General features: G+C 41.4%; 1 protein-coding gene across 10 annotated transcripts in view; it reads right to left on the reverse strand.

Moving 5' to 3' along the window:
* rbfox1 (RNA binding fox-1 homolog 1) overlaps nucleotides 1-22,299 on the reverse strand; it is a 130,996-nt gene that overhangs the window by 83,516 nt on the left and 25,181 nt on the right. The window contains exon 1 of one of the 10 annotated variants that reach the window (XM_068724781.1): nucleotides 1,895-1,956. The exons of the other annotated variants lie outside the window; for them this stretch is intronic. Coding sequence (XP_068580882.1) covers nucleotides 1,895-1,954 — 60 coding nt within the window. The 5' untranslated portion in view covers nucleotides 1,955-1,956. Of the gene's footprint in view, nucleotides 1-1,894; nucleotides 1,957-22,299 lie in introns of those variants that run through there. 10 annotated transcript variants of the gene reach the window in all.

The following is a 22,299-nucleotide window of genomic DNA, read 5'->3' on the forward strand; positions in this document are numbered from 1 at the left end:
AGTGTCAGTCATTGTATTAGTATTATACTTTGTAAATTAGATTCCAGTGGAGGCTGTAGGATTGTTTCAGACTTGTGGTCCAAACATTTCCAAAACACTCCAGAGCGTTTTAATGTCAAAATGTCAAAATTCAGTAACAGGCTGCGGATGGAGCTTCAAATAGACGCCACAGATTCTTCTGTATAAAACATGTTTCATTTCTGCTTCGTGCTTCATGTGTCGTTTATTGCGATGATGTGGACGCTTTAGAGCCACTTCACTGCAGTACTGAATTCTACTCCAGATTTAACTATAGAGAGATTTAACAATCGTAAACGGACATAACACCTGTCAGTTGTTTATATTGTTTTTATATTATATTATGTATTACGCACATGTGACTTGTCCCGCAGTGGATCACCCGCGCTGTAAAACATGCAGTGTGTATGTGAATGTGTGTGTGTGTGCATGAGTGTGTATGTGAGTGTGTGTGTGTCATGTGTAACATCAGCCTCTACTGGTCACATTATCCTTCAGGGAATCTGTCACTTTCCATTTTGTTTAACGTGACGCTGAGGAGCGTTCACAAGTCCGTCAGTATGTTACTACATTGGAGGTGTGGTAAATGTGCTGTACTAGTTTCCCAGCCCTCCATGATATGATATTACATTGCAATCCTTCTCCTCTATCAGTCTCGGTCGTATCGTGCTCTGTCACTTGATGAAATAGGAGAAAAGATCATTTGTTCTGACAGAGGTACTACTCCAGACATTGAAGCCGGTGTCTAGTAATGACTAGTGATAGGCCGATCAATCTGTCGCCCTATTAATGCCATTTCAAGATAATTGTCATCTGCTGACGTCTGCACCCTGCAGGAAGTTTTCTGCGGCTGCTGTGGGACACGTTAGCCAACACCACCATTTATTTTGTAGTTACCTTTACATTCTGAAACTATGTTTCATTCCAAAGTATTTTAACAATAAAGTTGTCCAAATTCAACCTTCATAACTATACGAGTAATTCATGTTGAAAAGATAATTCTATCGGCAGTCTTCAGAGCTTTCTAATGCACCTAAACGCAGTGAGGTACTGGGATGAGGAGGACCTACAGAGTGCTACTGTCCTTGTTCATGTCGCTTGTGTTGTGTTTTCCACAGTAAAAGTGGCATCCCAAAATATATGAGTGCAGAGGATTTTATGTGTAGATGCATTTAGTATCAATATTTTTGCAATTTCCAGACATGTTAACGTTTCCTCATTATGTTGATCCACGTACGTTACGTTTCCCCCAAAATCTGTTGAGTGTAGCACATATCACATCTGGAGGCTGCCCAGTAGAACCAGAGTCTGATCTGTGGGCCACAGGAGCATTTGGGGGTTAAAGGGTCTTGCTCAAGGGTACCTCAGCAGTGGCAATTGATACTGCTGGTTCTCAAACCTGCGACCTTTCTTTGGGAGACATACTCACGTATCCTCTGCTATCCTAAAACAATAATAATCACATTTACTATATATAAATCACACACACATTACAGTAGCAGACGCTTTTATCAATTCAGTATCTATGCACCGCAGACACAGCTACAGGAGACATTTTGGGGTTAAGTGTCTTGCTCAAGGACACATTGACATGAGACTAGCTGGAGGCGGGGATCGAACCACCGACTCTCTGATTGAAAGGTGGCCCTGCTCTCCACTTAGCCACGGTCACCCGTCACACACTCAGAATTATAAACAGAAAGATGGAGTTCTCCAGAGTTGAGAGGGGTTATTTTCTAACTCAGGGTTAGGGTTAGTCAGTCTGATAGTGTATCAGGAACCAGTCACACAATCAATACATCAGACAAAAGGAAAGCCCAGTGGTGATGTGAGACACACAGAGGGACGAGGGAAGTACACATGTTTCTGCTCTTACCTTTATGAAGCACAATGTGTCCATGATGTCCAGCAGGGAGGAAACAAATACACTCAGCATTAATCCTTCACAGTCCTGCTCTTTTTCACCAACAACAACACGCTCTTGAATGTAACATTCACTTCAACCGTTATGACATTCAGGTAGCATGTGGATGATGTAGATGATGTGAATGTCCAAGCACAAAAACACAGATGTTAGATTTTAGAGTGGTCGTCTGCTTCACGGGAACTAAAGCTTTTCAAAGATCTATTGTTGGCTATAGTTTCCCTTCAGTGCTGAGTGAGGCTTTTCCCAGCCTGCTTCGTCTTTGAGGTAGTTGGTGTGGACAGTCAGGGACTCAGGGGATCAGTCAGACATTCTTTTATTCTATTTTTTGATTTAGTAAAAGCTCACTAAATCCCATGAAAAGACCTGAACCAACAATGTGCTGTCTGTCTGTCAATACCGTCTGACTTCCTGACTCTGTGGCTCTCAGCTTCCTACTCAAGATGAAAATGTTAAATGAAAAGAATCCTAAAGCAGCTGATCACTGTAGTTTTTATCAAACCTTACTGCCACTATGGGACTATTTTTAGCGACAGATTAATCCACATTTGGTGCTCTAGATTAGATTAGATAGGTACTTTATTAATCCCCAAAAGGGAGATTTTTTTTTGCTACAGCAGCATTTATAGGTACAGGTAAAGCAAAGCAATACAAATAACAGAGTAAAAAATATGAAATATAAAAATGCACAATATTTACAATAAAATAGAATAATATTAAATTAACTAACTAAACAATAGTGCAAAGATTTAACAAACAAACAATAACAGTGTAACGGTGAAACAACAGTGTTATAGTTGTGGGATTGATTTGACCAGAGGTGATTAATTGTAAAGTCTTATTGCAGTGGGCAGGAATGATCTCCTGTATCTGTCGTTGTGACAGCAGAGCTGGATCAGTCTGTCCCTGCAGTAGGTGGTGGAGAGGGTGGTCCAGGTTATCCATTATGGATGATAGTTTCTTCAGTGTCCTCCTCTCCACCACCTGTTCCAGACTGTCCAGTTTGCAGACGATGATGGAGCCGGCCTTCTTAACCAGTTTGTTAAGTCTGTTGGTGTCTCCTGCTCCAATGCTGCTCCCCCAGCAGACTACGGTGAAGTAAAGTGCACTGGCCACAACAGACTGGTAGAACATCTCCAACATCTTGCTGCACACGTTGAAGGATCCAAGTTTCCTCAAGAAAAAGAGTTGACTCATCCCCTTCTTGTACACAGTGTTGATGTTGGCCTTCCAGTTCAGTCTGTTGTCGATGGAGACACCCAGGTACTTGTACTCCGCCACCATGTACTCGTCCTCTCCCAGAACTCTCAGCGGCTGTGGAGCCGTCGTCTTCCTCCTGAAGTCGACCAGAGTCATCAGAGAACTTCTGCGGATGGCATGACCCTAAGTTGTACTGGAAGTCAGTGGTGTATAAGGTGAACAGGAAGGGAGACAGAACAGTTCCCTTTGGGGCTCCAGTATCACTGACCACCGTGTCAGACAGCACACGGCCCAGTCGGACAAACTGTGGTCTGCCTGTGAGGTAGTCAGTGATCCAGGAGACGGTGGACGCGTTAACCCCCACCACCCGCAGCTTCTCACTCAGCAGCAGTGGTTGGATGGTGTTGAATGCACTGGAGAAGTCAAAGAAAGTGATTCTCACAGAGCCACCGGTTCCATCCAGGTGCGACTGAGCTCGTTGCAGCAGGTAGATGATGGCGTCGTCCACTCCCACATGAGGCTGGTATGCAAATTGCAGAGGGTCGAGGAGGAAACAGATGAGGGCTGTGAACTAAACCTGTTGAAGAAACAGTTTAGCTTGTTTGCCCTCTCCAGGGAGCCCCCTGGTTGTCTCCCTCCAACCTTGAAGCCAGTTATCTGCTTCATCCCGGTCCACACCTCCTTCAGGTTGTTCTGCTCGAGTTTGGCCTCCAGCTTCCTCCTGTAGGAGTCCTTGCACTCCCTGAACTTCACCTTCAGGTTGCTCTGTACTCTCCCGAGCTCGTCCCTGTCCCCAGACCTGAAGGCTGCGTCCTTGGTTTTAGCATTCAGAAGGTCCAGAGTTTTATTGTTCCATGTGGGGCAGTTAACATACTACCATGGCTTTAAGTTCAATGTCCGGTCTACAGAAACATTCCTTCGCACACACATGGCCGGGATTGCACCACCTCTCATTCACATACATTGCAATCCCACCATCTTTCCTCTTACCGCTCTGTACAACGTCCCTGTCCGCCCGACCAGTCCTGAAGCCGGGTACGGCCACACTGTAGTCCGGGAAATGTGAGTGCAGCCACGTCTCAGTGAAACACATGATGCTACATTCGCCGAGCTCATCCTTCTTATTGGCCAAGGACCTCACATTCCCCATTCAAATTGCTGGTAGCGAAGGTTTATACCAGCTCTGCAACCCCGACGTCTTCTCTGCAGTTCCTCCGGGATTTCAGGCCTCGCGCCGGGCAGAAGCAGCGTTTCACTCAGCGCAATCAGCTGATCGCAGGAGTAAACAATGCCCCCAGTCCACTGTGCGTGGCTCTCTGTTACAAACAGAAAAGCCACTAGAAAAGATGAAAAAAAGTTGCGGTCCATTGCCTGACCATCACTTAAACAAAACGTTAAAGGAAAAACAAAACAGAAGAGAGGAATTTTTTTTAAAAAAGACTGAAAATTCAAACGGACAGGGAGCTCCTTTAGTGAATATTCCTAGCAGCAGGATGGTGTCTGTGGGATTGAGTCAAAATGAACTACAGTCTGTGTGTTTCATGGTGATGGCTTTAGTTAAGACTAGATCAAATACCACCAGATTCATCCTTTAATCTACTGGAACATGTGTTTATTGAATCTAGGAAACTAGCATCAAGTTATACAGCCGATGTGTGTTCTTATCTTTTACTGAGCGGATGAACTGGATTCTAATCATCTAAAATCAGTGCAACGATACAGAAAGTAAGGGTTCTCAGTCCCTCTCGTTCTCTGTGTCAGTGTATAGCAATGTCCTGTCACACTAAATCTACTGCTGTGTGATCACACACCCTGACTGTGTGTGTGTGTGCGTGTGTGTGTGTGCATGTGTGTGTGAGCCTTCAGAATGACACATGATAGATTGCAGAAGACCTCAGCCTCCTCTATCAGACACAGAGAGGAAGAGAGGGAAGACAAGGAGACAGATTATAGAAAATACAAAAATAGGAAGTAATTATGAATGTACATATGTAAATTGTTGTTATTCTAATATATTGCTTGATTGAAGCAAATTCTCACAATGTCACTGCTGCCACATATACAGACCAACCAATCAGAATACAACATGAAATGACCCAGAATATACAGTACATTACATTACAGTCATTTAGCAGACGCTTTCATCCAAAGCGACTTACAATAAGTGCATCAACATTGGTAATCAAAAGAACTACTAGTCACCAGAAGTCATAAGTACATCTCCTTTAAACAAGCATCTAAGAGCATGAAGAAGAGCATAACTCAGAGCCAAAGTACAGAAACAAGAAAAACAGTTAGTGCTATAAGTAATACGGATACAATAAGTGTAACAAGCTAGTATGAATACAATAAGTGCTGAGTGGAATATACTGCAACATCTCAACACTACTCCAGCACCACATGGGTCGCATGAGTGACATTTTTGAATGAAAAAAATCCTAGTAATGATTTGAGAGCAGCCATTGGCTTGATGTCAAATTTTGCAATTATAGTCAGTAAATTCCACCTGGTTGTCGTTCATGAGCTACAACTTGTTTGGTCTTGGTCTTCCTTGAAAACTGCTACATCTTCATTGGTTACTCAGGTATACATTGTGTTAAGAAAAGAATGAAGGTTAAAGGTTAAGAGAAGTTTGAGTTTTGGTCATTTACTTTATGGTCCTCACATTCCATTGTTTTGTATCCATACAGTGGTCAAATTCAATGATAGAGTGAACTCCACTCTGAGAAACTGTAAAACTGTTCAAATAGAGCTAAAATGAAAAGACACAATCATAAACCAAATAAGATGGATGAGGACACAGACACACTGAGCTTAAGGCTTAATGTGTTACCCCCCCCACACACACACACACACACACACACACACACACATGCACACATATACTTGTAGGGTATTTAGCATATTGTGGAGCAAGCAGCCAGCAAATTAGTCACATCTGAAACAGTCTAATTAACCCAGAGGAGCTTAACCCACTTATCAGAGTGAGCAGAGAGCGAGAGACATAGACAGACTCACACACAGAGAGAGAGAGAGAGAGAGAGAGAGAGAGAGGCTATCTCCTTCACTGATTGATTTCTCTCATCAAGGCTGCATGTGTGTGTATTTACTTTTTTCAGTCTGATTGATTGGCTTGTTCAAAGCCAACCCTTCCTTGTCCATACATTACCAAAACACACACATGGACACACACAAGGAAATAACACTGTTTCTTGACACAAGCTTTGGTAATATTTGCTTTTTTTTCGTCTCCACGCATGTACATTATAAAATAATAATTTATATACGCAGTCAGAACTAATTAGCTAACCAGCTGGGTGTGACGTTCCCTACTGCACATGATCCATCTCCTATTTGGACCACTGCATTGTCACCTGTCACCCATTCAGATCAATGTTCTCCCCCCCATACACATCATTCAATGGTCAGGTGTATTAACATCTTTTCAGCATCTAACACGGATGTCTGATTTCAATCCCACTTAAATTATTCTTGGATGCATTTACACTTTCATGAGATCCTATGACGTTGCACTGTTTTGCATGCATTGTCTGCCACATTGAATCTCCACATTTCACTGCAGCATATGAACTGAAAGTCTGCTGCTCTGTCTAGCAGATGTATATATATATATATTTGTTCTGGTATTCTCTTGTGTCCAGTATTGACGTGTTTGGAATTACCTGCAGACCCAAGTCCAGTGTGGACAGGTATAGCCAATGACAGCAGTCTGCTATGAATAGATAATATACCTGTTTCATGACAGTCTGGCCTGTAGATGAAGAGGGCTTTTGCTCCAAAATGCAGGACAGATGGATGGAGCAACATTGCCATTGTTTGGCCATGATAGCAAAAAAGTGGAAGTAAAAGAGCAATATACCACATTCAGAGCATTAATATAGCTATAGTGACTTAAATGAAATGCAATAGTGACCGTGGGATCATTTGTTTTCATTGGCGTCACTCAGAGAGAAGGGGGATTGTATACCAACATATACCAACTCTTCATCAACCATAGCCGAAATAACCACTAGTGCTGATTAGTGCATGTAGACGAAGTCCCAGATATGCTGGAAAACCAAACACTGTCGGGCCTGGGTTCAGAACATTATCCGGAGGCGTTTTTTTCACAGAGCTGCATTCACTCTAGTAAGCCACATGTCAGCTGCTTTACTACAGCTGTATGAACCCAAAAGAAAGTTTGGATTCATGCTTTGTCAGGTCTGTCTGCAAGAGGATGATTGTTTACTGAATGGAGTTTGTATCAATCAGTGCTAGGCTATGCTCACTGCACCATGAACACTGAAAATAACATCCCCTAGGCATTAAAACCGCAGCTATGTTAATGTGGCTACTATAAACACTGCGGCTTCTGTCAGAGTGTACAGAAACCCACTCATTGTTTTAACCCTCAACCTTGTTCTGGCATATGGCATTAAAATAGAACATTTAATAGTCTTTCCACAAAACCCTCTTTTGTCGGACCATTATCTAATAACTTTTAATTCTTACTACCAGACTATTCACCATTAGGCAAAAGTTTCTACACTAGATTTAAAGAAGTGATTGCATCTGCATTTAATTCAATACCATGCCTCAATATAACAGGGAACTCCTGTGCTAACTTTAGTCCGTCCCAGGTTGATCATCTTGCCGATAGTGCTACAGGCTCACTGAGAATGACAATAGACTCTATTGCCCCTCTAAAAAAGAAGATAGTAAAACAAAGGAGGTTCGCTCCATAGTATAACACTCAAACCCACAAATTAAAGCTGACATGAAAACTTGAAAGAACATGGCGTTCCACCAATCTGGAAGAATCTCGGTTAGTCTGGCGAGACAGTCTTCAAACATATAAGAAGGCCCTCCTTATGCATCCTATTACTCATCATTGAGAGAGAATAATAAGAACAACCCCATGTTTCTCTTCAGCACTGTAGCCAGACTGACAGAGAGTCACAGCTCTGTTCAGCCATGTATAGACCTCAGTAGTAATGACTTCATGAACTTCTTTATTCTAACTGTTAGAGACAAAATGAATAATCTCCTGGCCTCAACCAGTACCAATCCATCCTCAAATACAGTAACCTTAGAAACAGCTGTAAACCCTGATATATATTTAGATGGATTTTCTCCCATCAACCTTCATCAATTGACTTTAACAATTTCTACGTCTATACCTTCTACCTGTCTCTTAGACCCTATCCCTACTAGGCTGCTTAAAGAGTTTTCCCTCTAGTTAGCATGTCTTTACTAGATATGATCAACCTGTCTTTACTAACAGGCCATGTACCACAGTCCTTCAAAGTAGCTGTAATTAAACCTCTTCTTAAGAAGCCCAATCTTGATCCAGAGGTGTTGGCTAACTATAGACCTTCCCTTCCTCTCAAAGATCCTTGAGAAAGCCGTCGCGAATCAGTTTTGTGACTTTCTACATAACAATAGTTTATTTGAGGATTTTCAGTCAGGATTTAGAAAGCATCTTAGCACAGAGAACCCTAACCACACTAAGCTGGTTTAAGTCATATTTATCAGATCAATCTCAGTTTGTAAACGATGAAACCTCGATGAAGACCAACGTTGGTCATGGAGTTCCACAAGGTTCTGTGCTTGGACCAATTCTATTCACCTTATATATGCTTCCTTTAGGCAATGTTAACAGAAAAAACTCTATAAACTTTCATTGTTATGCAGATGATACTCAATTATATATATCGATCAAACAAGATGAAACCAACCAGCTCTCTAAACTTCAAGCATGTCGTAAGGACATAAAAACCTGGATGACTGCAACTTCCTGATGTTAAACTCAGACAAAACCGAAGTTATTATATTAGGCCCAGAACACCTCCAAAATCTAATGATATAGATCCTCTAGATGGCATGTCGCTGGCATCCAGCAGCACCTAAAGAATCTCTGAGTTATCTTTGATCAGGATTTGTCTCCCAGATAAAACACATTTCAAGGTCTGCCTTTTTTCACCTACATAATATTTCAAAAATCAGACACATCCTGTCTCAAAGCGATGCAGAAAAAATTATTCATGCATGTGTTACCTCTAGACTAGATTACTGCAATTCCTTATTATCAGGCTGCTCTAATAAGTCTCTTAAATCTTTCCAGTTGATTCAAAATGCTTCAGCATGTGTAGTAACACACATGCAAAACCTAAGAAAAGCAACCATATTACTCCTGTGTTAGCTTCTCTGCACTGGCTCCCTGTAAAATCTAGAATAGAATTTAAAATCCTTCTCCTCAACTACAAAGCACTAATTGTTTTTTTTGCATTTGCGTCTTTACATTGAATTTGTATTTAATCGCACCCCAGAAAAGTTTGCTTCTTGATTGTGGTGAACACTAAACCTGATGTTTCTGTTGATATCTGGAAATTGCATGCTGATGTATCAAACTACACAACATCTGTGCTGAAAATATCTACTAATGTGCTACATGCGGATGATACATACCCCATATAGTGACATGATGCCTCGGCCAATCATTTTGTTCCAATCTTATTTTACATGAAGCTTAAACAGCTTAAACAATATGGTTTGGCTTGTTTAACGGCACATTTCTGCGGTCTGTGGACTGAACAACCTTCTCTTTCACTATGCCTCCTTAATTTCTCTCGTCTTCCCCCTATGTATCACATAATCTTCTCATGATTCTTCCTCCACACACCGAGAGCATCTGCATCCAAACACGGTCTATATCTTCTGCTTCAGTCTGGTGCGACAAAGCGTTAACATCAGCACCTCAGCTCAGTGTGAGGGTCTCTCTCTCTCTCTCTCTCTCTCTCTCTCTCTCTCTCTCTCTGCTCACTGTAATAATCAATCATCAGTACACTCCCCCCCTTCTTTGAGCTGACAGGTCCTATTTGTTATACTGCTTCCACAATGCTGGACTGCGGTATTCACTGGCACAGGAGAGCACACACACACAACAAACCCCTTGAGGTGTAGTCACATATAGGGTGGGGCTATAAAACACTGAGATTTTGCACACATTCTGTGTGAGAAGTTTACTATTAGTAATAAGATGTAGAGTTTATTTAAGTAAAATGCTGCAAACATTTGCATGTATTCAAAAGATTTCCTTCACTTCTTTCATAGTTGCATTGCTGATATTCTGTTACTCTTACACATTAATGATGCATCTATGACCCTGCTTCATACATAGTTTTAACACTTTTGCTACAGAAATGCAAGCATATCGGTGTGGCTGCATACTATTGGCGAGGTCAACTGAATGACGCCCGTGACTGTCTTATCCACGGGACCCCAAAGCTGTATGAGCCTTACTCATTGTAACCATGACTCAACCTCAATGGATCAGAGGAAACAAAAGGGAGCAAACATCACTTCAAGAGATGCCCCGGATCGTCAATGAGTCATATTGGGCGATAAAGTTGATTGTTGTAGTTTGTTAGTTGCTCGTGTTTTGAAGTTAAACAGGTCATAATTCATTTCTAATATCTATTACTATTATCTATTAAACTACATTTTACAAGATTGCATTTGAACACGTCATGATAATGCTAAAATTCACCTTTGACCAATTCTAACTTTTAAAGTTAAGAGCATGAACGCATCATAATGCAACTTAAACAGACCTCTGTACATTAGCTGTTAGCTCCAGTGCTGCTAATGTTACTAGCATACCTTCTGTCAATTTAAACTGATTTATTGTTCACAATGTAACATTATCAGGGATCAGCGACTAGAAAGCATTAATGCTGATCTCCTATTCGCATATTTTTACTTGATATCGGCAATACAACTTTATTTCACACAATGATGGTTAAACTACGTAATTAATCCGAGGTTCAAATACGTGCCAAACCATGATGGTAGTCCGTTACACAACTACTTTACCTACTGAAATATTATTACAGTTGCTATTTCAAATCAATATCAGAATGAACAGAATCATACAACAAATGAATACAGAGTCCATGTCCAATAATACTGTGTATTAGGGTGTCCATAGAGTGGTGCAGGGATGACAATGGCTAATGAGATTCTTCCATTGGCTTTTGAATTACTTCAGAAAATAGTCTAGGGGTCAAACAAATGTTTGTACTTACGTGTTTTATTCAGCAAGATAATCTTCACAAATGAACACTACTTTTATGATTTGAAGCGTAAATACAATAAGCAGAATTAAAACGTTAACGTTAGGCCATAAAGGAACGACACCACGGTCACATGACTTCACGTCACCACCACTGAGCTAAAGCTCTCTCTCATCATTGATCACACACTCGCTAGCGTTAAGCACACAACCTACACTTCAAGAGTTTGCAACTTGTATAACACATTGACGTTAAGAAACATCTTAAACATACATTTTTTTTTATTTCCAGTGGGGAGTGAGACCCTGGTCATAGTCCAGAGAGGAACATGTAATCCTTCTGAAGCATGACAATCGCAGAACTTGAACGCTTATAAATTTCCCCCAAAAAAGCAACGTGTAGAGCTGCATGCTACGATCTTAAATCCATATCATGATAATCAGACATTGATCTCCATTCCCACAAATATTCATTTTTAGAATTGTCCTGATTTTGTGTTTGTAAACTGCAATAAATCAGAGTCTCTGGACATCTGGTCAAATTAGATGTTTTTCTTGTTCTTGTTATTCTCAGTTTTTGGGATCCAAACTACTTATTTATTCATAAAAAAACAACCTGTATGAGTAAATGAATGGCATGAAGATCACAATATGGGACAATGTGAGAACCAATTTCAATTCTCGATATATATATATATATATATATATATATTATTTCATATGGCACAAGGAGCCATTCAAATATGAATGATTGCAAATTAAACTTGATGTAGTGCCCCACGTGTTTACATATGGTTCCATCAAAATATCCAAAGCTGTTTATGACTGGCGCTGCAGGAGGTAAATGTGAAGGCTAAAATGCTAACAATGCCTTTTTTTATATGAAATTATGTTTCCAAATCTACAGTTATTTCTCATAAACAACAAAGATATTACTGCTGGAGTACACACAGGAGCACTAAACGAACAATCCTACAGAGAGATGGGGATTATATACCGCAGACACTGCAGGGACAGAGAGTAATGCTGCAAAGAACGAGGGAGGGGAAATGTAAAGAGGAAAAGAGGAGGCAGGAAATAATGATCAAAGAGGAGGCAGTGTAGGAAGAAAGGAAAGATGAGAACATGACTGAAATACATTCATATGGAAATATAAACAGGCCTAGCAGTGCAACTGCATGGCTGTGTGTGTGTGTGTGTGTGTGTGTGTGTGTGTGTGTGTGTGTGTGTGTGTGTGTGTGTGTGTGTAGTCTTGCCAACCTCAGCATTTTTCACCATTATTCTTGGTCATTTGATTTGAGAGGCTCTTAGGATGAACCTGCCGATGCAAGCACTTTTGCAACAGCACCGCACACACACACACACATACACACACACACACACACACACACGCACAGATCCTTATGAGACAGTCAATATTGCAGAAAAATGATCAGAGTGTGTGCACCCCCACTATGTGATGGCCACACACCTGATTGAAATGTTGGTACACACCTTTGTTTTCTTTCTACTCTACACTTAATACTACTGTCTGTATTGAGTTTGTTGAACTTTTGACTTTATGTTACATCAGCAAACAGCTAAATGGTGACACATAACTTTTGTTTCATATCATGTCTTCGCTGTCAGGCGGAAACCTTGTATCTCAAGGTTGAATCAATCAATCCTATTGGTCACCCTTTACCTCTGTCTGTTGGTTTTACAAATATTTCACCAATGAAAAGTATTACAAAGAGCTTGTGAGTAGATCTCGTAACTGCATCGGATCCTCAAACTGTCGGCAAATCCTCATATCTCCACCTCCTCTCCTTCTTGAATGAAATGTCGCTCACAGCAGAGCTGAAGGTAAACAGAGACTTGTTCTGAGACAGCGTTCCCCACCGTTTCATAAATTACCGAAAATATAGTTAGACTTCTCCGCTGCAGTCTGCCCAGGGGATTCAACTGTCCAGGTCTGGGACAGCCCTCGGTGAAGGAGGATCCCCTCGTGAAACCCAGCCCTCACCTGGTTAAAACTCACATTTAGCTCTGATGTTAACATTGTGATTAGAGATTAGGTTGGTTTAATAGATTTATGAAAATATAAATGATCTGAATAGCAAACAGTGACATTTGAGATGTAAACACCCTTAGTAATAACTAGATCTAGAGTGTGTCCTCACATATGCCAAGTATGGCTGAGAGTTCATTAAATTCATGTTAAAGTCACCCATAATGACTAAACAGTCAAATTCAGTGCAGGTACTGGAAAGCATCTGGGGGCGACTGTGGCTCACTAGTAGAGCGGGTCGTCCTTCAATCGGCGGTTTGATCCCCATGTCGAGGTGTCCTTGGGCAAGACACTTAAACCCAAACTGCAGGCTGTTCCTGTGGTGTATGAACGGGTGTAGATGTTAGTTAGTCCTGATGGACAGGTGGTACTTTACATGGTAGCTCCTGCCATCAGTGTATGAATGGATGTGAATGATGACATGTAGTGTTAAAGAGCTTTGAGTGGTCGGAAGACTAGAAAAGAGAGAAACAAGTACAGTCCATTTACTATTTCTTTTAAATATTTAAATAATATAGAGTATTGTGGTGAGTTGTATCTATATCTAAAACACTTGGAGATAATTTAATTTCCAATTTAAGCTAATGTGGGAGGGAGAGGTTCACTTGTCTAGACAGGAAGTGACCAGGATCGGATATGACCTCAGGGTGAGAGAGTTGAAGATTGAAAAATAAATTGTCGGTTAGAGTGTGTGAGCCCAGGCCATTAGGGTGAATGCCACTAGAGAAGAAGGCTGGGTGTTTCCAGAAGAAATTCAAAAAAAATGTCCACAAAGCTACATTGTGAGCAGCCGAGATTAACTGCAGCCAGGTGTGGAAGCCGAGCGTGTGGCTGAAGTGACCTATGGCGTGGTTGAGTCGTGTGTAGGCACCAGAGACAAAGACCTGTTTGCTGTGGACCGTGAGGGACCTTAAGAGGTTTGGTAAAGTCATGCTTTAGTATCTCACATATCGGACTGGCATGTCATTACAACCAATATGAAGGACAACACCCTTGGCGAGTGGGTGATCAGCTAAGATGCTAGGAAACTTTTCCATAATATTAGTCACCTTTGTGCCTGGAAAGCCAAGCAGTGCCCACAGCATTGATATGGTTTTAGCAGAGGTGACAGAGGGGATTAACAGACAGGACATCAAGCAACAAGCAGTAAAACATACCGACACTGGTCCACCAAATGGACCCGCTGTGGGGATTAGGCTTTGGTTTGTAGTTTATAGCGTCTTGACTGTCAGGAATCAACTTTCCAATGCTTAAAAGCTAAGTTGTGGTAGCTTCAGCTGGCTGTACTGTCTGTAAAACATGAAGCTACAAAACACCCGATTAACTGATTACGAAAATCCTTTGCCTTGTCAAAGCATGTAGATTAAACAACCAGGACATCAAAGTGTAACATAAAATGTTTGGCCTAAATTAGGACAGAGCTTCAAAAGTAAAAATTCAAATGTTTGCAGTCAAAATCACGGAAATGCTGTAAGGGGCTGAGGGGCAGGGTAGTCAAAGGAATCTACGGGCTCCAGCCACTCCTTCAGGAGAGCATTGGGATCAGGTGTGGAAAGAGAGACACCTGGAGCTGATCTCCTCATCAAGGAGCTGAACAAACGTGAAGCAGGGAAACTGATCGGAAATGCTTGCTGCCAGAGGAGGAGAGTCGCTCCGCCCTAAGATCTCCAGGGTTGGAGAAAGTAGTCCGGCTGAAATAGTTTGTATTTTCTAGTTTTGTGATAGAGCTCTGGACTGAGCTAGGTTGTCTGTTGTTTGTGTCAGAAGGTGCAGCCATTAGAGAACTGACAGCTGTTTAGATGGGCTACAGAGAACCCACCATAGCTTCATCATAACTTCCTGTACCTCTCCTTCAAGAGCCCAAAGTAATGGTGCATTAAGGTGTTTTTTTGTCAGAAATGCAGTCATATTTTTCTTTTTATGGTCCTCCCTCACACTCACAGAACACCCCTCTGCTCAGTTCACTCCACAGAAGATGCAGTGAACACCGCCTTTCACTTATGCAATGCACAGCAACATGTTTGGGTACAGTTATACAACTGGAGTGTTCAGAGACAGAAACAGAGAGCAGAGGGCCTGGAGGCAAGCAAGAGAATCTACATGCACACTTCACTGTGTGAATGAGGAGATGCTACTCTGAGGTCCACTGAGCTTAATGTTACTCATATCAAATGTTGCAAATGTTATCAGCTTGTTAAGGGACCAGAATATTTACAGATGTTGGAGTAGAGACTGGATTTCCATCAGCCCATCATGGGGCTATACATTTGAAAAACTGACAAAGGGATGTGAGATCTTGGAATATATTATAGTTTCATAAAATATGTGTAAAATATGTAATTTAATCAATTTGGAACAGGAGATTTGGGTGAATTTAAATGTATTGTGGTTAACTACAGCAGCACATTCTGACTCCCAACCTGTTTGACATGGCAGCTTGGTCAGTGGCCCTACATCGCTCAACGTTCCCTCTAGCGTCAGTTTTGCACATGCAGGGCTGCCTCTAGCAGTTGTAGCAATTAAGACAGGAGTCACATGACTTTTACCCAGGAGACCTACATGTTGAAAAATGAGGCTAGAATGGTACCCAAGGCTTCAAAAAGGGACAACAAGGGGTCCTGAGTGAGAACGTGTTAAGTATAGCACGGCACAGCAGTCTGTGTTGTTGTCATGGGTTGGTGCAGGCCAGCACTTTAACATTAGTGGTTATATTCTGTCATATGTCAACACTGTTTGTTTTGTATTTTGAGTATATGTATAAAGTTGTGTTTTGTGATGCCACTGTCATTCTACAGGTCTATATCAGACCGGACATTGTCGTACCCGGCTGTCGCCGACCGGCCCGCGGGACGTCAATGGCAGATTAGGAATAAAACGGAAACAAGTGTGCATCATGCACGGAATACAGCTGCTTTGCTTTTATTTTGAAGGAGACTGTTGTTGAGTTTACGGGAGATGTGAGTTAGCTGTTAACCCTTTAAAAAATGTCAGTCTATGTTAAAAAAAGAAAGATTGACACAGAGTGTAGAGTTTTATTTACTGAAGTCAAAGGTAAAACTGTGTGCTTAGTTTAGGGATTACAACTTGAATCTCCATTACGAGACGAAACACACGGAGAAATACTAAAACTTGACTGATGCAGAGCGACACGGACATCTGAGGCTTTGTAGCTAAGCTGCTAAAGCAACACGCTCAGAAGATGTTGGTTCTCTTTGGATCGACCTCCATATGTGAACAAACCTCCGTGATGGAGTTGAACTGATCCAGATCCAGATCCTCTCTCACTGACATCAGCTGTCAGCTGTCCTTCACATCTCACCTCACACATTCAACCTGACTTCAGTTCATCCTTCACTGACCTGACAAACAGAACATGAGGTCATTGGACTACAAACAATAGTAATACAAGTACTAATCTATCAGAAACATGATCCCTGTCAGTGTTTTACTATGATATATGGATTTTACTATGTATATTGTTTGGATCATTGTTCCTGCAGCAGATGTTTCAGGTGGAGCTCTTTTTAACTCCTTTATACTCTGTTGTTCAGTTTGGGGAGTTAGGAAAGGTTTGATTTTACATTACATTACAGTCATTTAGCAGACGCTTTTATCCAAAGCGACTTACAATAAGTGCATTCAACACAGGCAATCAAAAGAACTACTAGTCACCAGAAGTCATAAGTACATCTCCTTTTCCAAACAAGCATCTACGAGCATTGATGAATCATAATGTGCAAAGTAACTAGTAACTAAAGCTGCCAGACAAATGTAGTGGAGTAAAAAGTACAATATTTCCCTCTGAAAGCTGAATAAAATAGAAATACTCAAGTAAAGTACCTTGAATTTGTAGTACAGTACTTACACTAAGTTACATTCCACCACTGATCAGAATATTTACTCTTACCACTCACAGCTCATCAGAACCATGCAATGTACTTCTCTTTATAAAGAGGTGGAGTAACATAGAGCAGGATTGGGTTCAGTCTATTGGTCCAGCCCTCCACAACAGTCCCTATTTCTCTTGTGCCCCCCCCGCTCTATATGGAGATCAGTGTGGCTAGGAGGATGATCGTGCATCCACCTCACCGACTGAATAATGCATTACGGATCATCTCACTGGGTCTCAGATCTACTCGTGTCCTGTTTCTGGGTAATAGGTCAAACAACTGTCAGATTTATGATAATTGTGTTTTCATGAACAGTCACTCTGTTTTTATGAAGCTGTAGCACATGACAGCTGCAGTGAGACCTCACACCATCCCTGTGACATCACACAGGACATACAGGGTGTTTCTTTAAATCCAGCGTATCCATTACACATACTGCCATTCATCATTTATTGTTATTTCATTGCATTTTCAATTGTCCAGGCTGTGATGGATTCTCTGACATTTCATAACAGAGACAGAGAGACAGAGAGGGAAAGCAACATTGTTACTGTAATGTGAGTATGATTGTGATTAAACTATGATATTTCTGTATAATCTCTGTAATTCCCTGAATTTGTACTATACTCCAAATGAGCATTCAATGACTTGAGTTTGTCTATATGTAAACTATATATTTGCAATGTGGGTATTGTGGGATGTGTATAAATTACTACTTTTGCCAATGGAGTCTGTGGGGGGGCGAACGATGGCGGGGTGAAGCGGCTGTGGACGGGAACAGCAGACAAACTATTTCAGCCACCTAAGAAAGTCAATATCAGTTTAAGTGTAGACTATATTTAGACTATTTTCTCTGCCTCCATTGACAAAAAGGGTAAATGGACTTTTGTAAATTGCCTTCCCAGTCCTCCGACCTCATCTTTCACCCATTCACACCGATTCACATACACACCCATTCACACACCGGGTGCAATTTAAGGTTAATTGGCCAAAGGACGCAGAGCTGGGGGTCGAACTGCGATCTTCTATCGTTCTTTGGTAGCTATTCAAAATGTTGTGTAGCATGTTACACAGGGTTAGCAAGAGTTTAAATTCAGGCTGCAACTTTATGAAATCGAGGAAAGGTTCAGGAGGTTTGCATACTGAAAGCACTGTGCATCACATCTAGAGCAGACGTCCCAGGTGTGTGTGGCATTACGACACACACACACGTATAGTAAATACTATTGGAGAATTCCTACTTTGTAGAATAAGTACCACACACACACACACACACACACACACACACACGTATACACACACAATATTTTCTAACAAGTGTGTACAATAGCAGCAAGCTGTTAGGAGTGATATAGTGATTATAGTTCAATAACAGTTGTTAAATATGATATAAGATGATAATATAGAGTAAGACACTGCTGTTGGCTGGGTACTATACTACCTCCCTCCCTCCCATTCCCCTTGTGCATGTTAATGAGTGTGTGCGTGTGTGTGTGTGTGTGTGTGTGTGTGACAGGATGATCAGCACATAAAAGGAAGGGCCAGAACCATATGTTAATTATGTAAATGATTGGCTTTAATCAGGCTCAGCCATGTAGCAAGTTAACGGGTAAAGAGAATGTGTAGATCCAGCACAATCCCAATTAGTATTCATCTCTCTCTCTCTCTCTCTCTCTCTCTCTCTCTCTCTCTCTCTCTCTCTCTCTCTCACTGTGGAGTGAGTGAGGATGAATTAATAGTTTGATGAGGGATGAAAGAGCTGGAGTGGCTCAGTTCTGCTCCCCATCTGTCTTCACCTCAGTTGCCTTTGAACACACACACACACACACACACACACACACACACACACACACACACACACACACACACAGCATAGAGAGGGTGTCTGTGTCCAGTGAGAGGTGAATATTACATATTTCAGCCAGACAAATTGGGTAAGTTGAATTTCAGCACATCTAAAGCCATGCGGGGAGCTCCTGGAGGAGACACATGCAGGTTGTTGGCAACTCTGATGTCTGTCCAGCTGCTCAAGACATACAGAGAGACATACAGACACACAGACGGGTGAGGGACAAATGTAACGATGTGAAGATATAAAGTGTATATATATATATATATATATATATATATATATATATATATAAATGAAAAAAAAAAGAATTTTTTTTTTTATACTTTGGCAACATTGTTTTTTTTCTGAAACTTTCATGCCAATAAAGCCTCGATGAATTGAATTGAGAAAGAGAGAGAAACCTGTATTGTAATTCCATCAAACATGATCTGTTCTAACAGTCTGTTATGTACATCTTCATTTAAAGGACTATCCGGGCGAGGAAAGGAAAGGAAAGGTATGGTGTGTGAAGAAAAAGAAAGAAGATTACATTACATTACATTACAGTCATTTAGCAGACGCTTTTATCCAAAGCGACTTACAAGATGAGGGGAAAAAGTCAGGACAGCAAACTGAAAATAACAAGGGGAAAGACGGAAAGGTAAAATCAAAGAAGGAGGGTAGGAAAGCAGCAGAGGATTTATGGCAGCCTCAGAATCATTATTGATAGACCAAAACAACATACATTAGCATTTTTTCATGTCAGCAGATTTGGCAGATATTGGTAATTGCCTTCTGTGTGTTTGTGTGTGAGAGAGAAAGATAGGGAAAAGACAAAAGCACATGAATGGGGATAATATCTGTTTGGTGACCTTGGAGCCGTCAGCTTCCACCTTCTTCGTGCTGTATTTCAACTTAACATTACAGTGTTGAAAGTGCCTGTGTGCCTTGTGAGACAATGGTCAACCTGCTGACGGCTGATGGTAGGTAGTGTTCTTCTTTTAGATTTCAAGGACAAATCTATGTGTCGAATCTTGTTCTTGCTTCCAGGTCAAACACAAACATTGGCCTTGAGCTTCATGGTAGTTAACTAGTGGTAACTGCCAGTAACAGAGTCTGGACCCGTATAGACCTACATACAATAATAATCCTTATTATTAGGCATTATAACCATGTTGTCATATGACAACTTTAAGCTAAAATAAAGTGGGATAGAATAATTGGGCTTATATACAAAGCAATACAGGTACATGTAGGTGAGGCTGGGAAAAATCACATCCAGCACCCGGACTATCAGCACTGGTGCCCCCCAGGGATGTGTGCTCTCCCCACTGCTCTTCTCCCTCTACACCAACGACTGCACCTCAGAGGACCCGTCTGTTAAACTCCTGAAGTTCACAGACGACACAACGGTCATCGGCCTCATCAGGGACGGTGATGAGTCTGCGTACAGACGGGAGGTTGAACAGCTGGTCCTCTGGTGTGGTCAGAACAACCTGGAGCTGAACAAGCTCAAAACTGTGGAGATGACAGTAGACTTCAGGAGGAGCCCCCCAACACTTCCAGCCCTCACCATTCTCAACAACACTGTGTCCGCTGTGGAAACCTTCAGGTTTCTGGGATCCACAATCTCCCAGGACCTGAAGTGGGTCCCAAACATTGACACCATCTGGAAAAAGGCCCAGCAGAGGTTGTACTTCCTGCTCCAGCTCAGGAAGTTCAACCTTTCTCAGGAGCTGCTGATCCTGTTCTACTCCACCATCATCCAGTCTGTTCTCTGCTCCTCCATCACTGTGTGGTTTGGATCGGCTACTAAACAGAACAGGAACAGACTACAACAGATTGTCAGGTCTTCAGAGAGAATCATTGGTTTCAGCCTGCCCTCCATCCTGGACTTGTAGACCTCCAGAGACAGGAAACGGGCTGTAAAGATCACTGCAGACCCTTCACACCCTGGACACAAGCTGTTCAACTCCTCCCCTCTGGTAGACGCTACAGAGCTCTGTACGCCAAAACCACCAGAACCAGGACCAGTTTCTTTCCACTGGCCGTCACTCTGATGAACAATTAACAATTAATCAGACATATTGCATCTTCATTTGCACTATTTGCACTATTATCACCTCTCTGCACTAATTTCCTGAATCCATTGTCATTGTCTTTCTTGTTGTTCTTTATGCTCATATATATTCTTCGATATATATTTATATTGTACATAGTACTTAAATGTTAAATGTTTATGCTTAGATTCTCTGTTCTACTTTGTTGTCTTTAATGTCATTGTTTTTATATTTCTCTTGTTTATTGTATATTGTATGTATGTATGTACGATGGGAAGCAATGTGTAACCAAAGTCAAATTCCATGTATGCACACGCATACATGGCCAATAAAGCTGATTCTGATTCTGATCAGCATATATTAGGGGAATATTTTTAGACATTGTGTTCCGTGGTGTATCTTAAAAGTGTCTCTGCGACGCCACACTTAGGTGCCCTGAGCTAAATGCTAATGCCAGCATGCTAACATGCTCACAATTACAATGCTAACATGTTGATGTTCAGCAGAGACCTGGCTCCACCGTTCATCCAACTCAAGGTGCTCAAACACAGTCAAAGTTGATGGACAATGTTTCCTCATGTTGAATTTCAATGTGAATATGTCTGCCATATTATCTGACCAGAGAATTGCTTTTGTTTTTGTATGATGCTAATTCAGAAAATACAGTCCAGGAATATACTACTGTTGAAAATGAGCTACAACTGAATGCCGTTGTACATCCCTGTGTTGCTTAATACAATAAATTATCCTTGAATCCTTGAAACATAACACCAGCAAGAGTACGCTAGGCTTTGAAATTATTCAACCGAAAAACCAAGCTCAGTGATTCCAACTCTTCTCCAATCAAAGTAGCTCACTACACTCGCTTCAAAAGTCTCTAAATGTAGAGAGTTTGTCCCTTTAGGCCTCCCTCCAAAGACACTCCCCCAAAATGATCATTATCAACGTAAACAACAAACATGGATGCTGTTAGTGCTCACAGCTGTATAGATAGCTGGACAGAGTGCATGCAGGTAGACAGACTATCAGGTAGACAGACTGACAGATAGGTAGACAGACTGACAGGCAGCTAGACTGTCCAGTCATTGCATTGGGGCTAAATCTTCAGCCTCAGTACAGTCCTTTTGACGGCCACATGTAAAGGTTAAGGTTTTCATTTATAGATTTATTTGATTTACAGTTTGTTAGCACGCTAGCATTGGCTAATTAGCACTGAACACAAGGTACAGCAGAGGCTGCTCATAATGTCACT

This window comes from Cebidichthys violaceus, unplaced genomic scaffold (genome assembly GCF_023349555.1).
Source record: "Cebidichthys violaceus isolate CVI_PGR_0920_01 unplaced genomic scaffold, fCebVio1.0.p SCAF_32, whole genome shotgun sequence".
Classification (NCBI taxonomy): domain Eukaryota; kingdom Metazoa; phylum Chordata; class Actinopteri; order Perciformes; family Stichaeidae; genus Cebidichthys; species Cebidichthys violaceus.